Source organism: Nomascus leucogenys, chromosome 1a (assembly GCF_006542625.1).
Source record: "Nomascus leucogenys isolate Asia chromosome 1a, Asia_NLE_v1, whole genome shotgun sequence".
NCBI lineage: Eukaryota > Metazoa > Chordata > Mammalia > Primates > Hylobatidae > Nomascus > Nomascus leucogenys.
Genome location: NC_044381.1, coordinates 78,615,707 through 78,640,658, shown reverse-complemented (window position 1 = coordinate 78,640,658; position 24,952 = coordinate 78,615,707). Strand labels below are relative to the sequence as shown.

General features: G+C 36.9%; 1 protein-coding gene across 4 annotated transcripts in view; it reads right to left on the bottom strand.

Annotated features, from left to right (window-relative positions):
* The window catches only part of HIF1A (hypoxia inducible factor 1 subunit alpha), a 53,011-nt gene that overhangs the window by 14,925 nt on the left and 13,134 nt on the right, over positions 1–24,952 (bottom strand). For 2 of the 4 annotated variants that reach the window (XM_012504390.1, XM_003267781.4), the window contains exons 2-7: positions 12,797–12,990; positions 11,686–11,831; positions 11,517–11,601; positions 6,497–6,609; positions 5,649–5,851; positions 780–886 (exon numbers count right to left, since the gene is read on the bottom strand). In XM_012504390.1, the coding sequence (XP_012359844.1) occupies positions 780–886; positions 5,649–5,851; positions 6,497–6,609; positions 11,517–11,601; positions 11,686–11,831; positions 12,797–12,990 (848 nt within the window). Of the gene's footprint in view, positions 1–779; positions 887–5,648; positions 5,852–6,496; positions 6,610–11,516; positions 11,602–11,685; positions 11,832–12,796; positions 12,991–14,151; positions 14,180–24,952 lie in introns of those variants that run through there. The other 2 variants (XM_030811741.1, XM_003267779.3) reach the window with 2 other exon arrangements.

Genomic DNA, 24,952 nt, shown 5'->3' with positions numbered 1-24,952 from the left:
GGCGAAACCCCGTCTATACTAAAAATACAAAAATTAGCCAGGTGTGGCGGTACACGCCTATAATCCCAGCTACTTGGGAGGATGAGGCAGGAGAATCTCTTGAACCTGGGAGGCGGGGGTTGCAGTGAGCCGAGATTGCTCCACTGCACTCCAGCCTGGGCGACAGAGTGAGATCCTGTCTCAAAAGAAAAAACTAAATAAATAAATAAAATAAAATAACCAAAAGAGTATAACTGGATTGTTTGTCACACAAGATAATGCTTGAGGTGATAGGTACTCCATTTATCCTTATGCACTGCATTGCATGCCTATATCAAAATATCTCATGTAACCCGTAAATATACACAGCTAACTATGCACTTATAAGCATTTTTAAAAATGGTATTTATTACCAAATGTGATGTTCACCACCTTCACATTCATTGATTGTACAAATATTTTCTGAGTGCCTTTTACATACCAACCACTGTTCTGAGTATTTCTGTGAATTCTGAAAATTATGCTATTCAATACTCTATAATATTTGGATTTTCAAAAGTCTTTGTATTTAAAATGCCAGGAAGTTTTGTCTATGATTAAATGATTCTATTTTTACTGATATTTGTTGCAACACATACAAAACACAAAATGGTCAAGATCTCTACTGAATAGGCCTGTTAACACATTTAGTCTAGGAAGACTGTTCATTTCAACCAGAGAATTAGATGGGTAGCCAAACTGTACAGAGGTTGCAACAGTTAAGTAATTAGAGTATCTCTGAGTTCTTCCATTGTACTTACTATCATGATGAGTTTTGGTCAGATGATCAGAGTCCAAAGCATGATAATATTCATAAATTGAGCGGCCTAAAAGTTCTTCTGGCTCATATCCCATCAATTCGGTAATTCTGTTAGTAAAAAATATAAGACTTAAGAAAAAAAAGGGAGACACTGATAAAAATTTTTCTCCTCCCAAGTTAACTGATAGGCATTAATCTTATGGACAAGTGAATTTTCAAAAATAAAGAGCATCCTCCTTTGCTTAGAATAAATTTACACCTCACCTTTAGCAACTACAGTTATTAAATGCAACACCACACATTTCTTTAAGTCCTCTAGGTTCGTCCTGTTATTTAACTCTTTTATCCTGTTCACCCAAACTTGTTACTTATTCTTTTTTTTTGAGACAGTTTCCCTTGTGTTGCTCAGGCTGGAGAGCACAATGAGGTGTGATCTCGGCTCACCACAACCTCCACCTCCTGGGTTCAAGTGATTCCCCTGCCTCAGCCTCCCAAGTAGCTGGGATTACAGGCATGTGTCACCACGCCCAGCTAATTTGGTATTTTTAGTAGGGATGGGGTTTCTCCATGTTGGTCAGGCTGGTCTTGAACTCCTGACCTCAGGTGATCCACCCGCCTCAGCCTCCCCGAAGTACTGGGATTACAGGCATGAGCCAACGTGCCCAGCCTACTTGTTACCTATTCTTATTACATCTCATTATACATACTTTTGGTAACAAGGCAGAGTATTAATAAACAGATAAGAAATACTACTAAACTAAATGGTAAAAGTTGTAAAGGTAGTCACTGACACTTATTTTAAAATATAGATAAAATCTATAACATTTCTTCATAAAGCCAATTCTTTATGTAGTAACTTTTAAGCCCCTAGGCAACACCTCACTTTGAGAGATCAATAGCCATTACACAATTCTAATATCAACCAAAGAGCATCTACACTAAATCGGAACTAAAGGAATTATGTTTTAGAAGATGCTCTTGTACTTAGTTTAGTTTTTGGCATTCCATGAAATTATGGGAGTAATTTAAGATAAAACAATATTTCTAATGAAAATAGATTGGAAAACAATCCAATTACCCTATCTAGCTCGCTGGCAGAGAGTAGACCTTTATTTAAGACACAGACTAGATCTTATTCTCTGTAAGCAGTATGAAATGGCAACCATGACATGAGAAAGAGAAAGCTATCTTCCTAGTACCATGCTGAACAGAAATACTCTCTTCTCAAGTCTTTCTAGGAGCAAAACATGAGTTAAGCTTTTAGATTCTCAGCCTTTAGATTTCAGAGGACTTTCTTACTGAGGTGCAAGCAAACCTTATATAACATGCTGTGTGTCAAAAAAAAAAACCCCACCTAACTACAGGAAGGACATAGGCAAGATAGCCTATAAAGGTATAAAAGTAACATTGCTTGTGTTCTCACACTTAAAGGCAAGATCTTCCATAGTTTATTACAAAATAAATACATAAATGAAAAGCTGAATTTGCCAAAAACCAAACCAAACTCAACTCAAACCCTCAATTCTTTACAAAGGGACATCTCTAAACACAGCAACACCAGGTGGCAGCATTATAAAGGAAAACATGTTTTTAAACAAAATCAGTCATATTTCTTGAAATTATGCTTTAAAAATAATTTTAATTGGTCTTATATTTTTCTGTTTAAATAAAATCCCCATGGAATTAAAAACTTTTTCACTATTCAAATCTTATTATGCCTATGTGTGCCTGACATTATTCTAGGCATGAAAATGCAAAGACAAAACTCAACACGTGGCTAATCTTCCAGTAGATGTACTGTACTACTTAGGAAATAATGTGATAAATGCAGTGATGAGAATCTATTCCATGGAATCCTATGCATGCAAAGGAATGGTGGAATGAGGAACTGCCTCTTATAGGAGACTTATGACTAGAAAGAGACAAAGGAAAGGCAAAACTGCTTTCAGGAAAAAGGTATGGTATAAGCAAAAGATTTTTAAAAATGCTTAACATGGTGCAGGTAACAAAGATTCTATAATACGATTAGTGGAGACAGATATGAGATGATGCTGAAGAAGTAGTTAGGGAGATCAGATTAATGAGGGTATTATTTATATTGTCATAGGAAGCTCTGATTTAATCTAATGTCAATCAGTGCTTCTCAATCTGAGGTATGTCTATCACTAAAAGATACCAAGAAGTCAAAAATATAAACTGTATATGCTTTCCTAGAAGGTCAGTTTTACACATATTGGAGCAAGAAGAGTGAAGTTAATTTAACTTTAGAGAATTACATAGGTTATATTATGTACCAAAGGGGTGGGGGTGTCCAGAAAATATGACCAAAAAGTGTTTTTAATGGACTAGGAAACCCATGATCTAAAGCAGTATACAACTCATTTATTTTGAGGCAGGAACTGTTCATCTTCATTTCTACTTTAGTGCCATGAACACAGTAGATGCTCAAATAAAGTGTTGAATAATTTGTAATGATTATTACTCAGTATAGTAAATAGCAGCTATTTGTGGAATATTTTGGAGTTTAGGAGCTTGATATGTTAGATTTTCTTAAAATTGAGCAATTTTTTCCATAGCTTGGTTCTCAGGGGTTATTAGATGCGAGAAGTTCCTGGAAAGAGCTCTAAACCAGAAAATAACAGTCTGCTGGTCAAACTCAAAACTGTCTTGGTTGATATATGAGCTGGCTGTCTTTACTGTTACCTCCCATCATGATCATTTTGCTAATTTTCTGCTATAACTAGAGGGGAATGTCACTCCCTTTCTCATTTTTGCTCCATTACCTTCCCTTCTCCCTGGCCTCACCTCTACTTTGTTACCTTACGTTTTCAAAAAAATAAAAAATAATTCCTCAAAATAGGATGGAAATCTCTGTTCCATCATACATTTACATGAATACTAGTAGTAAACACCTTAAAATAATTCTTAGCTTTTCTATATTCATTTTCTTAAAGTTCACACCAGTAGTGAAGCATTCACTATGTGCACTAGGCACTCAACAGACTCCTTTAATCCTTACAACATCCTTCTGAGGTATGTTTTTTTTTTTTTTTTTTTTTTTAGAGATGGAGTCTCACTCCGTCTCCCAGGCTGGAGTGCAGTGGTGCAATCTTGGTTCACTGCAACCTCCAACTCCTGGATTCAAGCAATTCTCCTACTTCAGCCTCCCGAGTAGCTGGGATTATGGACACGTGCCCCCATACCCAGCTAATTTTTGTATTTTTAGTAGAGATGGGGTTTTACCATGTTGGCCAGGCTGGTTTCAAACTCCTGACCTCAGGTGATCCACCTGCCTCGGCCTCCCACAGTGCTGGGATTACTGGCATGAGCCACCAGACCCGGCCATGATTCTTATTTTATAGATAAGGAATGTGAGTTTTACAACGGTTAAGTACCAAGGCCAAGGCCACATTGTAAGTATCAGAGCTGCATGCCATGAGTGAATCTAACATGGGATTCCAAAGAGAGAGTTAGGGCCAGAGCATAAATATCTTTGTTTGCCATGCTAAGTTTAGATTGTATTGTGTGGGTCTATTTTTTTTTCAGTCTTTTAAAATGCACATCTTCTTTTGATAAATGAAAATTTAGTTCCCTCATCTAGTATTTTTATAAACAAAATATTTTTGTGTGCAAAGATGAAGGGAAGCATTTGAGGCATTTTCAACAACAGAATGACATGATCTGATTTTCACATTAGGACACCCACTTTCTGGCAACTTAGATGAAAGATTACAAGGGTACAAATCTGTTGGCAAAAAGGCAGCTATGCCAACAACTCAAGTCAAGGGTAATAATGAGCTAATGAATTCAATGGCAGGAGCGCAAGGATGGAAAGGAGGAAATGGATCAAGAGATATATGTAGACAGTAAATCTGTAAGATTTAGACACTAACTGTATGTAGCTAATGAATGTAAAAGAAAAGTTACGGATGACTTCCAAAGTTTTGCTGGAGTCATATGTATATGGTGGTGTATTAACCACGATAAGCGTTATAGGAAGAAAAGCAGTTTTTGATGATGATGTTGTTTGGGGGCAGTAGTGGTACAGTTCAGTCACAGAAATACTTAGTTTACAATATAGAAGAATATCCAGATAGAAATATTAAGTTGGCAATTAAATAGAATTAGTTACAGAGAGAAATGTGGGAAATAGTAATAGAAACCATGGGCAAGGTTGAAGCTTCTCAGGGAAAATATGTAGGATGAAGAGATATACAAACACTTGGCTTTCTAGTCCCCAACCTAAGGTAATCTATCTTTGCTCAGAATACACACTGCGTATCTTTGAAATTCTCTCTTTAAGTAAGTAAAGCCCCTATTGGGGAAAAAAAGACTCATCTTAATTTCTGGATAGCACCTAGTAAAGTAAGCGTTCATAGTACAGAGTAAATGTTCAATAAATGTGGCTGAATTAATTTACAAAGTTAATCTAATATTATAGGATGTATCATTCTGTTCAATTAAGTGGAAAGCATAGTTTAACACTGAGTAATTTTTTTGTTTTTTGTTTTAGATGGAGTCTTGCTCTGTCATCCAGGCTGGAGTGTGGTGGTGTGATCTCAGCTCACCATAACCTCCACCTCCCAGGTTCAAGCGATTCTCCTGCCTCAGCCTCCTGAGTAGTGCCCGCCACCATGCCCCACTAATTTTTGTGTTTTTTAGTAGAGATGGGGTTTCAACACATTGGCCAGGCTGGTCTCGATCTCCTGACTTCAGATGATCCGCTCCCCCTGCCTCGGCCTTCCAAAGTGCTGAGATTACAGCTGTGAGCCACCATGCATGGCCAACGCTGAATCTTTGCTATGGTGAATATTCAATAATGCTGTAGACTAATTAAAAATTTCAAATTCACATTTTAGATCGAATTTACCTTTCGTCACAATAAGAAAATTTCATATCCAGGCTGTGTCGACTGAGGAAAGTCTTGCTATCTAAAGGAATTTCAATATTTGATGGGTGAGGAATGGGTTCACAAATCAGCACCAAGCAGGTCATAGGTGGTTTCTTATACCCACACTGAGGTTGGTTACTGTTGGTATCATATACGTGAATATGGCCTGTGCAGTGCAATACCTGTGTATGAAGAAGAAAACAAAGCAGTTAAAAAAAAATATTTACAATGCTAGGAAACAAAAAAAGCAGAGATAAGTAGTTGAGTCTGACATGGCCAGTAAGCTTTGATAAAATTTACTGTCACTAGTGGATTAATCATGTTTTTGAAAATCAATGAACATTTTTCCTATGATACCACCCATGACCTACTTCCTGCCCAGGGCCTATACATTACTCTTTAAAAAATTCCCCTCATATAAAGTCTAGGCTGCTTTTTCATTCATCTCATCATCATGGCTGTTTGATAGTTATCTCTGGCACTGATGACTATGTTTCAACGTTGAACAAAGATACAAAACCATGATTAATAGAAAATTAAGCCCTATCAGGATTCAAATATTGTGTGGTTGGCAAAGCCAACTGATTAAGTAAGCCTGGTACACCAGTGCCACAATTCACATAATTTAAGTTTGTGCCTCAAATTGGCAAATTACTACACGGTTCTGGATTTTGGGGATCACAGGCAAATCAGTTGAAGATATAAATGTTACATAACCAAACACCAAGGAACTGTAAACCTTCCCTCACAATTCTAAAGTTATCTTAATACTACAATGTCTATGTATAAATAAAGTGTATCATCAATCATAAATAATTTTCACTTACCTTCCATGTTGCAGACTTTATGTTCATAGTTCTTCCTCGGCTAGTTAGGGTACACTTCATTCTGAGAAAAAAGCTTCGCTGTGTGTTTTGTTCTCTACCCTTTTTCACAGGGCCTAATGAAAGCATGAAATACAGTTTTAAAGCAACTAAATATACAAATTTGTTACAATAAAAGTAGCAAAGTGCCCATCACCTAGATCAACTGAATACCTGTTCAATTAAGTCTCAGCATGAACACAGTAATTCATTCCCCTTTTACTCACTCCAGCACACCCAAGAGATCTGACATACACTACTCAGTAGCTGTGATTCCCTGAATTGGCTGAAAGATAATCCGTATTTGGGATAACAGTTAATCATTCAAGCCAGTAAGCTTAGTCAAACTACACAGAAATATAAAAATGGTATGAGTTTGCTCTTTAACTGTGCTATCAGTACACAAGAATCCCTAAAGAAAGAACTTCAGCAAACTCTTCCTATCCTTTCCTGAGGGCACTAGCTCAATTTCTAATAAGCACTCTATGTCTTTATAGAACCTTTAAAATAGCAACTTTCTTGTTAATAACAAATAACATTTTTACATATCTTATTTTTTTCCCCTTAATTTATCTAGCAAAGCAGGCAGAAAATTATTTCTACTTTGTTACTATGAGAAAACAACAACAACAGATCAAATGACTTATCAAAAGTTACAGAAATAGGCAGGGCATGGTGGCTCATGCCTGTAATCCCAGCACTTTGGGAGGCTGAGGCAAGAGGATCACTTGAGGTCAGGAGTTCGAGACCAGCCTGGCCAACATGGTGAAACCCTGTCTCTACTAAAAATACAAAAATTAGCTGGGTGTGGTAGTGGGTACCTGTAATCCCAGCTACTTAGGAGACTGAGGCAGGGAAATCACTTGAACCCGGGAGGCAGAGGTTGCAATGAGCTGAGACTGTGCCACTGTACTCTAACCTGGGCGATAGAGCATGAATCCATCTCAAAAGAAATAAAAAGAAAAAAAAAAAGCTACGGAAATAAAGTCAGAATTAAGTAAAGTCTATTCACTCCTATTTCAAACCTTCTATAACTAAAAATGAGATTATCTTTAGGTGACTAAGGAAATAGCATCTTGCTGGGCGCAGTGGCTCATGCCTCATGCCTGTAATCCTAGCACTTTGGGAGGCTGAGGCAGGAAGATCACTTGAGGCCAGAAGTTTGAGACCATGCTGGCTATCATGGCAAAACCCCATCTCTACTAAAAATATAAATATTAGCTAGGTGTGGTGGCACATGCCTATAATCCCAGCTACTTGGGAGGTTGAGGCATGAGAATCGCTTGAACCCGGGAGGCAAGAGGTTGCAGTGAACTGAGATTGTGCCACTGCACTCCAGCCTGGGTGACAAAGTGAGACACTGTCTCAAAAAAAAAAAATAAAATAAAATAAGGAAATAGCCTCTTGATTTCTTATCTTCATTGGTCAGTGTGCTTCAAAACACATATAAAAATATTTACTATTCAGAACCTGGACTAGATATTGCAGGCAATACAAAGATGAGTAAGATACGCCACCTTTCCTGAAGTTAAAAATGTAGTAGATATAGTAAGGTCAACAAAAACACAATGTAGAGTTGGTACTTGAGACTTATAAAAATGCTTTAAAGAAGGATAGGGAGAGCTTAGAAGATAACTTCTAGTCAAGGGAAGTCAAGAAGTTCTGCTTAGAAAAAGAGACATTAGAATGTCAGTAAGTAGAGATGGGTTAGAAGGGTATTCCAGGGAGAAGGAAGAGAATGAAAAGCACAGAGGTAGGAAAAATAGGACATGTTTGAAAAACAGCATATAGTAATTTGTCCACAACGTAAAGTACATGTAGAAGAGTAGTAAGGCAAAGCTAGAAGGGAAAGTTAGGGCTGTACTACGGAGGGCTGTGGATATCCACATGGAGTCCTGCCTAAATATTCAACAAGGGGCTTTAAAAAAGCACAATCAGTAACTTAAGAAAAATTAACTTAGCAGCAATATATGTTAGAATTAGGTGACTGTAATGAGAGGGCTGAGCCAGTAGCAGCAGTATGAGTGAAAAGAATGGTGGCAAAAGACAAATGAAGAGGTAGAATCTTAATAGACTTGAAAACTGATGGAAATAAGACAGGAGAAATCAAATCTGGAAACTATAATGCTAGTATATTGAAAGAACACTGTCAAGTAGAAAAGAAATGAGAGTAAGTTTAAATGTAGGCATGGTTAGCTAAAAATGCTGGACTCTTGAGGAACAAGATGAATTCTAGCCTATACTCTATGAATAATGGAACTAGGAAAGATGGCCAGTCCTGGTGCTGATGCATGCTATTTGGGTTTACTTAGATAAGAAGTGAATTTGCCCTCCCTGGAAGGATTCAAGAGTATATTTTTAAAAGATGCCATGAGAGCAAAGGGGGGAGGAAGGGAGGGAGTGCGGGAGGGAGGGAGGGGGAGAGAGAGAGAGAGAGAGAGAGAATGTGTGTGTGTTGTGTGTGTGTGTGTAGGTGGTGATGGTTGTGGTAGTGGCAGTAAAGATCCACATGCAAAATCCTTTGGGTATGCTCAGTCCTTCATAATCTAAGCTTGAATTATACTGACCTTTGAAAGGAACCCAAGGCCTTTGAATGGGGACCTGCAGATTAATTTAAAAATCAAGGTAACTGAAAAGTACTAGTGTTTTCCTAATGAGGAAAAAAAAACAAAAAACAAAAAACAACAAACCATTAAAAAAACCTAGATTTTAAACTCTCTAAAATAAGTCATAGTTTTTATAATTTATAAATTCTAAAGCATTTTTCTAGAATTTATATGGAAACTAGGACTATTTGTATAAACACACCACTGGCTCTCAGTGTATCACTAAAATGTGATGCTTTGTAACAGTCCCTGATTTCCAAAAGAGAAAAATCTTCATTTTAATTGCCCAATGGAACATCAATAATTCATTAACCACATTAGGAATGATTTCAAAATGTTTGTGTGCTTTAAGAAAGAACATTTGGTTCGAAACATACATTTAAACTATATTAAGACTGTCTGATTTAGAATAATGCATTAACGTCATTACCAAATCAGAACAAGACTTCCTAATATCCATCCATTTATAGTCCAGCCCCAGGGAAGCACTGAGCAGTCAATATAAACCTCAACTCTGCACATTAGAACTCATATATTAAACTCATTGACAACCCACTTAGGTCCTTGCTCACAGCGTATTTACTCCTCCTTTATACAGAATTCTAAAAAGTATGCATTTGTTTTCCAAATTAACAGTAAAAACACAATATGAAATTAAAAAACAGGAGTCAGGTCCTGCTGACAGCGTGAAAAAAGACAGAATGTGAGAATTCAAGAATATGAAAAGCGCTCCAAAGGACTAATGAGCATGGACTCTGAAGCCAGTCTACTGAAGTTCACCCCAAGCCCTGCGATTTACTAACCAAATAATGTTGGGAAAGTTACTTAGTAACTCTGTGCCTCAGTTTCCTAGTAAAATAGAAATTGTCTAACAGTTAACTTCACAGGGTTGTTGTGAGGAATAAAGGAGTTAAAAGCATATAAAATAGGAAGAACAGTGTCCTGGCACAGAGCATTCTCTCAATGGAGGTTAGCTATTATAATAAATGAGATGAAAAACAAAACCTCAAAAATTATACAAAAAGTAAATTTTAGGTAGTATAATATAGAAGCAAACAAACGTATGCACTTCAATTGGAGAGCAACAAAGAACAGCAGAACATAAGAAATTTTCCTTGTGGTAACTTTCCATCATGAAGAAAAGTTCAATTATGAGCAGTATACACTGCTTAAGAAGGCAGAAATGTGGAAAGACTTTCTTGAATTGTTTTTGTAATTCAAGAGGTACTTTCCAAAAATCTTAGAACACATGATTTTTTTTAATAATTATGATCAGTATACACTGTTTAACAAGACACAAATGTAGAAAGACTTTAATTTTTTAATTCGAGAGGTACTTTCCAAAAATCTCAGAACACTTGATTTTTAACAATTCATTCCTAAGAATTAGAGGTCTTACTGTCTGTTTTTGTTAATATGTGGGCATCCACAATGTAATACTTTATAATCTAACTACACGGTCTCGAATTATTGAGAACATCTGAAAAAGTCAAATAAGCAGTTGCTTGTCTTAAAATTCTGGTGAACTTTTTTTTATTGGGCCTTAGACTCAAACTGGCACCTCAGCTTCAATGGCTGCCTAAAGTCCTATTATCTGCCATTTGTATTATAATTTCTCCTTGCCTTAATGGTGTATTTTAATTTTTAACTCCACCAGGTGTGGTGGCTCATGCCTATAATCCTTGCACTTTGGGAGGCTGAGCTGGGAGGATCACTTGAGTCCAGGAGTTCAAGATCAGCCTGGGCAATACAGCAAGAACCCCCATCTCAATTTAAAAAGAAAAAAAAAAAAGGTAGCCTGGGCGTGGTGGCTCATGCCTGTAATCCCAACACTTTGGGTGGCCGAGGTGAGAGGATGGCTTAAGCCCAGTAGTTCAAGACCAGCCTGAGCAGCATAGTGAGACTTTGTCTCTACAAGTAATTTTTAAAAAATTAGCTGGGCATGGTAGCATGTGTCTGTGGTCCCAGCTAACTTGGGAGACTGAAGTGGGAGGATCGCTTGAGTCCCAGCGGTCAAGGCTGCAGTGAGCTGATTGTGCCACTGCACTCCAGCATGGGCAACAGAGCGAGACCCCATCCTAAAAAAAAAAAAAAAAAAAAAAAAGGTTATTTATAACTCTCTTGGTCATGATTTTAATTTACTTTTCCATTTTATTTCTCACACACGCACAGTTATTTATGCAATTAGGTGGGCTTTCAAAATGAAATTCCTAAAAATTAGAATAATAGTTTTAATGAAGAACAGACTTAACATTTTATTAAACATGAAATAACATTTTGCCTTGGGTAAGTACAATAGCAAAGTTTAACAATTAGCAATAGTATCTGATTATGTAAAACCACCTGTCACATTAAATCAAACAACAGACTTTTCTTACCATTTCTGTGTGTAAGCATTTCTCTCATTTCCTCATGGTCACATGGATGAGTAAAATCAAACACACTGTGTCCAGTTAGTTCAAACTGTAAACACATTTTTAAAAATTAGGGCTATAACATAAAATCATAAAAACATATAGAAGGGCTCTTAATATGTGTGCATTTTACCTGAGTTAATCCCATGTATTTGTTCACATTATCAGAAATGTAAATCATGTCACCATCATCTGTGAGAACCATAACAAAACCATCCAAGGCTTTCAAATAAAAGCAATTCATCTGTGCTTTCATTTCATCTTCAATATCCAAATCACCTAAAAAGGGCACAAGAAGAGGAAAATAATTAGTTAAAAAGTTGTATTTAAATGATACAATATTTAGATGTTTTTATAAAGTTTTCTCGCAGATAACTTTATTTAATATATACAGCCATTTTAACACAGAAAAGTGAAGGCCAGAAGCTAGAAAGACTATAATTAGATGTGCCAGCTGCTTTTCATGATTATTTAAAGTAATGCGGCAAAGCAAACCATAGAAGAAGAAAGAAGAGTCATGTTTTTTATTTATTTATTTATTTATTTATTTATTTTATTATTTTTGAGACGGAGTCTCACTCTGTCGCCCAGGCTGGAGTGCAGTGGCACGATCTCAGCTTACTGCAAGCTCTGCCCTCCGAGTTCAAGCGATTCTCCTGCCTCAGCCTCCCTAGTAGCTGAGATTACAGGCACTTGCCAGCGTGCCCATCTAATTTTTTGTATTTTTGGTATATACGGGGTTTCACTATCTTGGCCAGGCTGGTCTTGAACTCCTGACCTCATGATCCACCTGCCTCGGCCTCCTAAAGTTCTGGGATTACAGGCATGAGCCACTGCGCCTGCCCTGGCCTGAGTCATGTTTTTTAAAGGAAGAAAGGTAGATGGAACTGGATAAAAAGGGGGGAAAAAAAAAAGCCAGTATCTTATTCCTGACTAAAGCTTTAAAAGCAGGTAATAAAAAGGATGAGGATGTTATATTAGAAAAGAATTGACGGTATGTTTAGGAGAATAAAGCAAAACAAATTACAATACATAAAGAATTATTATTTCAAAGAATAACTGATGAGAAAAAAAGAAGCTTGATAAAAATAGTGAGAATTACAGAAAAAATTTTAAACATGTACATATCACAATATAAAGAGGTATACAAAATCAAAACATTGCGACCACCTTCTAAAAATAATTTCTATTTACTTCTAACTTCTAATTTTCAGGCCTATTTATACCCTTGTAAAATAACTCACCAGCATCCAGAAGTTTCCTCACACGCAAATAGCTGATGGTAAGCCTCATAACAGAGGCCTTATCAAGATGCGAACTCACATTATGTGGAAGTGGCAACTGATGAGCAAGCTCATAAAAAACTTCAGATTCTTTACTTCGCCGAGATCTGGCTGCATCTCGAGACTTTTCTTTTCGACGTTCAGAACTTATCCTACTTAAACAACAACAAAAACACAAGATGGAAAGTGTATACAAGTTAATTTGCCTTAACTTGAATAAAACTTTACATTTCTGCTTATCATAGAAGGATTAGAAGATGCCATGCAATTAAGTTACATGGAGATTTGTCTACTAGATTAATGTACTTTTATAAAGGACAACTATAGAAATTTTGGATTACTGCACACATAAGGAACTCTCACCAAAAGGTCAAAACCAAGCTTTAAACCTGTCGGAAGCAGGTGTTTCCTCCCCAGCATGTGTAATTGGAGAGAATATTTTTATTTTAGGCAAAAACTTAAAGTAGCCTGTACATCTAAGGCTGTACTTCATAGAATTCAAAAGTAGTCTCAACACAGAGAAACCATGATTAAGGCTAGAGAAACTACCTAAAGTTGTACATAATAACTTGAAAACAGGAGTTGTTAGCAGGTAGAACGGTAATAGCTACAAACTGATTTCTACTCAAGCTTCTTTAGACTTCAGTACTTTCTCACCCTTTTACCACATGAACAACACTGACGATAAGCTATAGGAACTGATATTAGCAGCTATAAGCCAGTGCAGGTTGCCTCCTCCCTTAGCAGCCCCTTATCTATTACTGGCACAACAGGTGCCAAATAAATGCAGGAATATGGAAGAAGAAAAGCTGTGGCACACACAATATCCAGAATTTAAAGGGATAGGTTAGCAAAGATAAAGGTGTCAATACAATGACATATCTTCAGGGAACTCTTCCAAGAAAGAAGTCAGAAAGATTTTCATTGTCACACCAAGCGAAGCTGTCTTCCTTTGCTTAACTGCCTAGTGACATCTAATAGCTTGTTGAATAGCAAGTTTATTAAAGGTTACCATGTGCCAACATTACCCTGTACTAGGTGCCTAGTTCTCTCACAACAACCTGTAAATAGGTTAAATATTATCCCTATTTTACAAATGAGGGAATTGGCGTTCAATAGGTTAAAAGTAGCCATTATGTAGCAAATAGGATTTGAATCCAGGTGTTTTTTTACTCTAAAGTCTTTGCAGTTCCACAGTATTTCTCTTCTTAATGGGGAATGCTGCTTCTACTTTAAACACTCACATGATCTCCTATGCCCCTCAACTCACTCCTGTTAAATAGGTTCTTCACCAAATGTTAAAAACAGCTATTATGATTTAGTAAGCATTGGGCAGTATGCTAAATAAGGACTTTTAGCCAGCATTATTTTACTTAATCCTCCTTACATCCTGTGAATGAAGTACCGAATTGTCTCCACCTCAAATCTCTCGTCTTTCCAAATGATCTGCAAAGTTGAAAGGTACAACCATAGAAGCAACATTCTGGAGTAACAAGCACAGTTCTCAGCAAATGCTCTTGTTAAAATATAACATGCTGTATTGTGACAATAGTGATACTAGTTTTAGCACTTACTCAAGTTTGTGTGCTTATAGGACTTTTATACTTTAATAAGGAATGTAAGCATGTTATTGAACTTTGATACAAAAATTTCAACTCAAGCATCTAGATCAATTTGAGTACCTTGAAATTTAAGGTGAGCTATTAAAAACTATTATCTTCATCTGGTTAGATGGATGGTGGAGGAAAAAAGGAAGAAACTATTATCACTTAAAACTAGTTATATGAATCTATATGAACTATAGTTATATTAACTAGGATTTTCTCAATGCTGTACAATAAAAAAAATTAGTCACTGAGGCTACATGAAAATGCAAATGCCAGCAGTCTGTAATTTTATTTTTTATTTCACTGCATTGTTCTCTGTAAATGTTTTCAATTTAAACTTAAAAATAAAATGTATGACTTGATCTGTATAAGCAGAAGAGTAAAATAAAAAAAAAAGTATGATGATAATAACTCCAGCATACACTGGAGTTCCATACACCATTCCCAGGATGGGGGTTAACTAGCAGGTCCCTATTGGCCCTAACAGAAAATCCCTCACTTCCTCCCCAACCTCCTTAAGTTGTAGGTGAGAGGCAGTGATAGCTGTGGGAAATAGATTTCTGTCTGGTTCAAATAAAGCCTCCAAAATAGAGTGATGGTCAATTATCTCTTGTTAAACCTGAATATTAGTTCAAATGCCACAATCAGTCCAGGCGTTCTTTGTTACCTAGGCTGGTCTTGAACTCCTAAGCTCAAGCAATTCTCCTGCCTCAGCCTCATAAAGGGCTCAAATTACAGGCTTGAGCCATTGTGCCTGGCCAAAGTGTTCAGAATTTTATAAGCAACTTACTATATTTTTTCTGAACCACTCAACTGATGTAAACTACCAATAAATGACTACCCAAATGAAACACTTGGTGAAAAAATTGAAAACCTTATAATACGTGCTATATATGCTTTTTTTTTTTTTTTTTGTAAATGGAGTTCTGCTCTTGTCACCCAGGCTGGAGTGCAATGGCAAGATCTCGGTTCACTGCAACCTCCACTTCCCAGGTTCAAGCAATTCTCCTGCCTCAGCCTCCTGAGTAGCTGGGATTACAGGCATGTGGTACCATGCCAGGCTAATTTTTGTATTTTTGGTACAGACAGGTTTCACCATGTTGGCCAGGCTTGTCTCGAACTCCAGACCTCAAGTGATCCACCTGCCTCGGCCTCCCAAAGTGCTGGGATTACAGGATCGAGTATATGCTTTTAAAGGGTATCCAATCAAGCTAACTACGGTGAGGGAATGTCTCCAGTTCCTCTGAAATACACGTATTGACCAGAACTTCAAAGATAGCAATGACTATCCAAGGAGTGGCAATAAGCGTCTAAGACAAATCCATTAGAAATGTGAGGTTAGATAAAGCATCTAAAGGCCAGTATATTTAAAAGCTAGTGTAGACTGAAAATAAGACTGAATTTTGGAAGAAAACCAGCCTTCAAGAAAACAACTAATATAGAGTTGACAAACCTGTATTAGATGAAGAAGATGATAAAAATGATTATGTCCTTTATCACACAATGAGTCTAGACATAAACCAATCAAGGGATCTATAATAAAGATTTAATGGAGAAATTTTTATTATATTCTTCATATGTGACTACTGGAGGTCTTATAACATTTCTAAGTAAGCTTAAAGCTTAAAGCTTAAAGCTAAAGCTTCGGAAGTTCTTATGAGTTTCAGCATCTAAACTACTCGACTTCTTGTCTAGTCACAGGAAAGCTAATTTTATCAGTTTTAGACCACAGAATTACAGTACTGACCAAGAATTATTTATGTTAGACCAGGGGGTCTAGGTCCCACAGAGGTGAATCCTGTACTATTTGTTTTACTGCTTACATTGCACAACAGAAGATGCGTAGATCAGAAAGAAGTAAGTACATTTTCCGCATGCAAATAAGGTCACTCTATTTCTCTAAATTTTATAAATTGCATCTATTTTGTTTTTAAGTACAGGTCAAGTGAAGTTCTGCTGCTGCTATGTTCTGCTACTGCATAAGGTACTATATTTCAGTTAAGAGTAGAGTCAAAATACTTTATTTACCCATTTCTATGACTGTTCTAGAACTAAAGTTGGAGTATACTACTGGCAAAATAGCTCAATCTTTGTGGTATTGTAATTTTTACATGCTTACTATTTTATTATTTAACATACATTATTAGACACAAAAGTAACAATTGTATCTTGAAATTATTTTGTATAGGAAATATATTTAGAAAAATAATTTTGAGCCCGTCTTATTAAGCTTCTTGTGTACAAAGTTCATGAATAAGCAAGAGTTGTTTTATAGAGAATGTCTATTATTCTTCAGATTAAGAACATAACATATTTGGTGCTTTGTAGTAGGTCAGTAAAAATTAAAAAAAAAATAAAAGAACACAAAATAATTGTAGGCATTTAAAGTCATCTTTTCGTATTGCACAAAAAGCCTGTTAGCATTCCTAATTGTAAAAATATGTGACTTCAAGAACTGAAGTTAAACCATAACTTTTTAAAATGTTAGATTATCAGATTTATTTCTAATAAAGTTAATGTACCTCAATTATATTATTTGGCGAAATAACTCTTTCTGGCCTTGAAGGTACAAGTTGGTTTTTGTTGTTTTTGCACTTGTGTCAGTATTTCTACAGGACTGACATTCTGAAGTGAAATTTCATGATATAAAAAATGTGCTACTGAAATTTTTTAACATACATAATAGCTTTCCAAATGGTTCTGTGCCCATTTTTGTCTCTGCCAGTTCATGAATGTGTATATCAATTCCCCCATGCACTCTGCAATATTATATATTATGCATCTTTTTAATCTTATTAATTTCTGCTGAGCTGATAGGTGAGAATTTTATCTCATTGTTTTAACTGCCCTGCACTTCTTAAAGTCTCAGGCCCAAAAAAAATGCAAAGAAAAGTTCACATTCACTCTTCAGTTGGCATTTTTGCCTGCAGTTTTATTTTCATTTTATTTTAGAGGCAGAGTCTTGCTCTGTCACCCAGGCTGGAGTACAGTGGAATGATCATAAGCTCACTGCAGCCTTGAAATTGTGGGCTCAAGTGATCCTTCCCCTCCTCTACCTCAGCCTCCCAAGTACCTACAGGCACACGCTACCATACCCAACTAATTCTGTTAAATTTTTTGCAGAGACGGGATCTATGTTGCCTTGACTGGTCCTGAACTCCTTGGCTAAAGCGATCCTTCTGCCTTGGCCTCCCAAAGTGCTAGGATTATAGGTGTGAGCCACCCAACCTGGCCTTTGCCCGTATTTTTAAATCCAAACACCTATGCATGGTGCTTACTATGTACACAGTGGTATTCTAAACATTTTTCACCTATTATTTAATCTTTATTATTATCACCATGTTACAGATAAGGACCCTGGCTAAATAGCTTACCCAACATTACTCCGTTAATAAATGGTAGAACCTATATTCCACTCAAGCAGTCTGGTGTCCATGCAATTAACACTAGACTATGCTGTCTCTCAAAAACTCATCCTAATTACCAAGGCAAGTATTTGTAAGTCTAGGCTATTATTATAAAGTTCGAAATTTGCCTACTTCACATGCCAAAGACATAAAGAAGGAATTATAGGGGTTGGCTTCAGAATTTAGGACTTGACCTAAGCTATTCAGAGAGACTCAGAACCAGGCTCTTTCTTGGAGTTTGCTTATAAATCCAAAATCCTAACTGAAAGGCACCTACAATGGTGATAGATGCTCTCTGCTCTACTGTCTAGCAGCTCTTCAAAGCAAGGTAATCCCTTCCAGTAATGCCAATCATTATGGCAAAAGAGTCAAAAGATGGTAATTCAGTTTATACTCCCAGTAGACTTTATTTGTACAGAGCAGCTATTTCAATATCTAAGTTCAACATTGTTGGTGTTTTACTTGCTCAACATTTGTCTGGCAGTCACAGAAACTTTATTGTTTTTTGTTGTTGTCGTTGTTTTTTCCTGAGACGGAGTTTCACCCTTGTTGGCCAGACTGGAGTGCAATGGCGCGATCTTGGCTCACTGCAACCTCTGCCTCCTGGGTTCAAGCAATTCTCCTGCCTCAGCCTCCCGAGTAGCTGGGATTACAGGCATGTGCCACCACGCCTGGCTAATTTTTGTATTTTTAGTAGAGATGGGGTTTTTCCATGTTGGCCAAGCTGGTCTGGAACTCCTGACCTCAGGTGATCTGCCCACCTCGGCCTCCCAAATTGTTTGGATTATAGGCGTGAGCCACTGCGCCTGGCTCTTCCTTGTTGTTTGTACTCATTTTTAAAGTTCTAACTTGTATTAGGCCAAATTAATGAAGAAAGGCTGAAGTTTTTTAAATATTAAGAACATTTTAGATCTATACCTAAAGCTAACACACATACTATAATGATGCAGTCTCCTCACATGAGGTGATTTTCTGAAACTAACTGGGTTTTAAGTGGGAAGGGTTTTGTCTTCCAGAATTTTGTATGATGGTGGCATAAACACTGGAAGGTAACTCTCAAGGTCTAATCCTCAAGGTTTTTAATTCCATCATTTCCCACAGGAAAACAAAGGGAAAATCCACCAAGTTCTTGGTTTGTATTTTGCAGCACATTTGAAAGAATTTTAGGAACTGAAATACCACCAAACAAATAAACAAAAAGTATAACACCATCAGTACTTAGTAAAACAATATCTCACATTTCCATAACAGAATTCAGTTACTGTTCTTTTTCCTTAAATGGCTTTGAGCATTGTATTGCTGTTTGCATGAGACTGTTTACTAACCTGAGTGTTTTCACAGACTTGGGAAGCTTAGATTTTTGAACGTTCCAGCAAACATTCAATTTGGTGTCAGCTTGACATTAAGATAATACTCCTTACACACAGCTCTACTCCGTATTTCACAATGTGCTCAGTTAATCTACTTTGATTCTATTTTTATAAATCTAAATAATCTCCCTATTGTTTTGGAAAAAACTCTCCAACAGCTTTTTTCCCCCCTCTGCTCCCATACCACAGCAATCAACAACACAGAAGACAACTTCTGTAACCATATCGGGAGGCGGGGGGGTTCCTCTCCACCACCAGGTGAGCAATCGGTTCTGCAGTGGACACCAACTGGGTGTCCTTCAATTCAATTCTAACGCTATCTACCTGGAGACAGTGTCAGGTTGAGGGCTCAGTCCCCAAGACTGCCCTCTCAACACCAGTTGCAAGTCTGGGCCTCAGGAACTTCTGACTGACAGGCTTCAAAAGTTGGGATTCTCACAAACTCATCTTTGCTGGAGCAGTTCACATAACTCAGGGAAATATGTTTACCAGTTTATTATAGAGGATATTACTAAGGATACAGATGAAGAGATGTGTAGGGCAAGGTATGGGAGAAAGGATGCATCTATCAAGTACCATGCACTGTGCCAGGTACTAGAAATATAGCGAGAAGTAGAACAGCCTTTGAGCTTAAATGGCCTCCCACTCTTTAGTCTACTGAAATAGTCACCTAATGCTTTATTTCCAAATGCTTGTCTAGCTGCATCGTGAAGGACATTCAACATTTCAAATTCCTAGGGCTCACTGGGAATTTGAATCTGTAAATTCCGATTCAGTAGATCTAAGTCAGGATCCCAAAACCTGAGTGTTTAAAAACTCCCAAGATGCATATCATACGTAAGTTTGGGAACCACTAGCTGATCATTATTGCTACTGTTACTCTGCTTTAATTTCTTTCTGAAACCATCACCATAAAGATCTTTCCGAAGTAAAGAAATTTGGTATTATGGCCTGATTAAAATCCCATTAAATGTACACAGGACAAAGTCTAATTATTTAAAAGGAAGCCCTCCCTTACCTAGTTCCCTGTCCACCTCTTTATCCTCATCATTTTCCACATTCTTCAGCCACACTGCAGTTACTCAAAAGCACCATAGTATTTCCTTTCTGGCTTGCTTACTCTACTCCTTCTGCCTGGGGTACCATTCCCAATATGTGGTGTGGTAAATTTATGAGAAACTTGTAAAGATTTAATTCAAACATCATTTTTCTTGTTTTTTTTTTTCCCCTCTGGCTTCCAAAACTGGTCCTCTCTGGTAGAACTGATCACTCTAGTTATTTGGCTACATTAATCTTCCTTTACAATGCTTAAAGATTCTTGGGGGCAGGAAACTGTCACACATTCATCTTTGTCTTCTCAGTAGTGATGTGCATAAGTTTGACTTTGACATATTTGGCCCAAATCTGCTATGACTTTGATTTCTGGCACAGGAAAAGCTAACTGCCCTTTCAACATTCTTTTTGGAAATCCCTGATGTGTGCTTTATTAGTGCTCCTAATCATAATTAACCAGCATATCAATGTTAGTACTATTAAATAAACATACTATTTGAATTTACTACAATTATCTGGATATGCATTTTCAAGTATAAGCAAGCATACTAGATATAAGTTACAGTGAAAATCTTATATTCTTTTGTCTCCCTGTTTCTTTGCACCCCTGTAATCTTTTTCTGTAACAGCAACTAGAATAATTCTTTTAACAAGAAATCAAGTCATATCACTCTTCTCTGCTTAAAATGGTTTTTGCCTCATTTAGAGTAAAAGCCAAAGCCCTTCCATAGTCCATATGGGCCTCCACAATGGCCTCATTACCTCTTTGATCTCATCTTCTACCACTTTGCCTCCTTTGCTCATTCTGTTCTAACCATACTAGCCTGCTTACTGTTCTTAAAACACTTCAAACACACTGCCTCCTAGGGCCTTTGCACTAGTTGTTTCCCTTGCTTGACTACTGCTACCCTAAATACCTACGAGGCCTGCTTCTCCACCTTTTTCAAGTATTTGTCCCAGTCTCACCCTCACTGAGATTCCCTGATCACTGCCTCCATCTTGGTCCTCTTGCCCTGCTCTATTTTTATGAAAGCCTAAGTACATATCTTACTTATTTTATTTTCTATCCCACCAATCCACACCTACACTGGAAAGTAAGTTCCATAGAGGCGGAGACTTTTGTCTATTTTGTTCAAGGAACATCCCAAGCACCTAGAACAATTTCCGACACATAAGAAGTATTCAATTATGTGCTGGCTGAATGTATGAATTAATAAGTTGAGATTCAATCACTAGTTGAAATATAAATATATATTTTTTGCAAGAATAAATGCTACAGTAACTGATTATGACAGCTAATTCTGTGTACAAAAACAACCATTTATTAATCTAGCCAAGTTCCTGGCACAGAAAAGCAGCTTAGTAAATGTTAACAAATGAATCGTGGAATAAATGTGAACATAGGCAAACATAGGCATTAGCCACAAGGTAAACATCAGAGCCAGCAGTGTCATCTTCCTGAAGTAGAAAAAAACAGCTATCAATTAAAACAATCACCCACCAGTATAACAATGAAGAATATCACCATAAACCAAGGCAAATAAGTGATCTTGCCAGGAAAGAGACTTAGAGGTGTAAAGAGAGAGCTGAGAAACTAGAAAGCCCATTTGCTGAAAAGAGGTTCAGTGTTTAAGATTAGTTCCCTTATCGCTTTCATCTACACTCATGTCTTTTACTGTTTTGTCCTAAGCTAATGTGGTCAGGAAAATGTATGAGTTACAGTTAATGTTCTTAACCAATTAAATTATTAGCCGGGTGTAATGATGCACTCCTGTAGTTCCAGCTACTCAGGAGGCTGAGGCAGGAGGATTATTTGAGCCCAGGAGTTCAAGGCTGCAGTGAGCTGTGATAGTGCCACTGCACTCCAGACAGAGCAAGACACTGTCTCAAAAAAAAAAAAAAGGAATACTTAAACATCTTTATCATCTTTACGTTTTCCGAACCCAGGCAGAAATAGGAGTTTACTAACTTTGGTTTCCACAGTCTTTTTCAAGAAAGTGCTGTCATGAAGTTTTCATTAAGTTGATACCTAATCCTATTGCTTTTTTTTTTTTTTTTTTTTTTGAGACAGAGTCTCGCACTGTCGCCCAAGGCTGAAGTGCAGTGGCGCGATCTCCGCTCACTGCAACCTCTGCCTCCCAGGTTCAAGCGATTTTCCTGAGTAGCTGGGATTACAGGCGCCTGCCACCACACTGTGCTAAATTTTTGTATTTTTACTAGAGATGGGGTTTCACTATGTTGGCCAGCTGGTCTTGAACTCCTGACCTCATGATCCGCCTGCCTCCGCCTCCGAAAGTGCTAGGATTACAGGCGTGAGCCACCACGCCTGGCCAGCTTTGTTTTTTTAAGGAGGGTTACTTTTAGACAAGTATTTTATATGTATTATTGGAAGTATTATTAATAGGATCTGTTGTTACATTTTCTATCTAGTAATTGTTGCAAAACCAGAATACTTAAAACATCACATGTAACTTTTAAAAACCCTATCTCTACTTAATGGAAAAAATAGCAAAAACTTGACATTTCAAATTAAATATAAATTACATTTTCAAGACAGCTAGCAATCTATTATTTTATCTGGGAAAATGTCTTCTGAATTCTAATCAATAAACTTTAAAAATAAACCTTTAGGATACCCACATGTTAGAGAATGTTATTGATGTATTCAACAAATATTTCTTGATCACCTTCTATGAGTCTAACACTGTTCCCAGAACAGGACATGGTGCAATAAACAAAACAGACCAAGCCCCTACCTTCACGGAGGTTATCTTATGGAACAAATGTATTTTTACATTGCTTGTTGTTATCCAGCAATATTTTACCAGGGTCAATCCCTAACTGACAAAACACGTCACAGAAATTGTCTTTCCATTAAACCAGCTACCATAAAATTTCAGGATAAAAGCAAAGTCTACAAAAATTAATCTTTGCTTATACTAGATGCTACAATATAGTATTATATGAAAAGAGCAGGCTATACAAAAAAAATTGAGTATGATTCCACTCCCATGTGTAATGTATGTGTATAAATATAAACATATGTAGCTATACACACATATAACTCATAGATGCACAGATAAAACCAGAATACAGTGATATACAGTGTTAGCAAAGTTTACAAATATTAACTAGTTTCAAGATGTCAGGATCACAAATTTTTTGTAATTTATTTTAACAAAAATTCACCATGAACTGACACTATCACTGTACCTGTATTTGTCAAAAAACTCTGAAAGAAGTAGTAATCTAACTTGAACTATCATATTTCCTTCCTACTGTATATCCTAAAGAAAAGTATAGACTGAACAGGCAGTATAATTCAGTATCTTCAGTTTCTCATGTTAACCTAATTTTCAAATTTTGAAAATTCTGTATAATTAATTTGAAATTCAAAAAAAAACAGATGAAACGGTTTGTTTCTAAAGAAAAATGTTCAGAATGAATATACTTATTTTATTTTTGAAAGCAACTAAATTTCTTGGTTTAGATCATCATTATCTGAATGGCACGACAACATCTCTTTTAAATATCCATAATTAAAGAAAAGATGGATTTATTCGCCTTCCAATAACCTCACCAAAATGCTTATTTTAAATGTGATTTTCTAATGCAATAAAATAAACGGGGAAAAGAATCACTGTTTTAAATTGGAGGCTTCATTCTGAAAATGAAATCTGTATCACATCTGAAATAGCCATAATGTGCAAATTTTTCACTTACATGTTAATTTATTAAGTAGCTAATACTTTTCCATGTGTTTACATTAACGTGTATTGAAATACTATTTGTAAGAAGAATGTGCTTTTTGTTTTTAGATTATTCCTGACTAGTGATATAAATAAAATCTTTCCTGGTCCAGAATTGGTGTTGAGCCTCTCAACAAATCTTTGAGCCCTGATTATATATAAGGTATTGTGGCGGGTGCAGTGGCTCACACCTGGAATCCCAGCACTTTGGGAGGCTGAGGCGGGCAGATCGCCTGAGGTTGGGAGTTCGAGACCAGCCTGACCAACATGGAGAAACCCCGTCTCTACTAAAAATACAAAATTAGCCAGGCATGGTGCCACATGCCTGTAACCCCAGCTACTCAGGAAGCTGAGGCAGGAGAATCAATTGAACCCAGGAGACGGAGGTTGTGGTGAGCTGAGATTGCACCACTGCACTCCAGCCTAGGCAACAAGAGCAAAACTCCATTTCAAAAAAAAAAAAAAAAAAAAAAAAGTATTGTGCTAGATAAATAAAACAACAAAAATGTGTATGCAAAGTTTTTACTCAAAGATGAAGGTTCTCAAACATCAGTTTTCATCACAGTCCCCTGGAGGAATTCTCAAAACACAGAATGCTTGCCAAGTCAATCCTAAGCCAAAAGAACAAACCTGGAGGCATCATGCTACCTGACTTCAAACTATACTACAAGGCTACAGTAACCAAAACAGCATGGTACTGGTACCAAAACAGAGATATAGACCAATGGAACAGAACAGAGCCCTCAGAAATAATGCCGCATATCTACAACCATCTGATCTTTGACAAACCTGACAAAAACAAGAAATGGGGAAACGATTCCCTATTTAATAAATGGTGCTGGGAAAACTGGCTAGCCATATGTAGAAAGCTGAAACTGGATCCCTTCCTTACACCTTATACTAAAATTAATTCAAGATGGATTAAAGACTT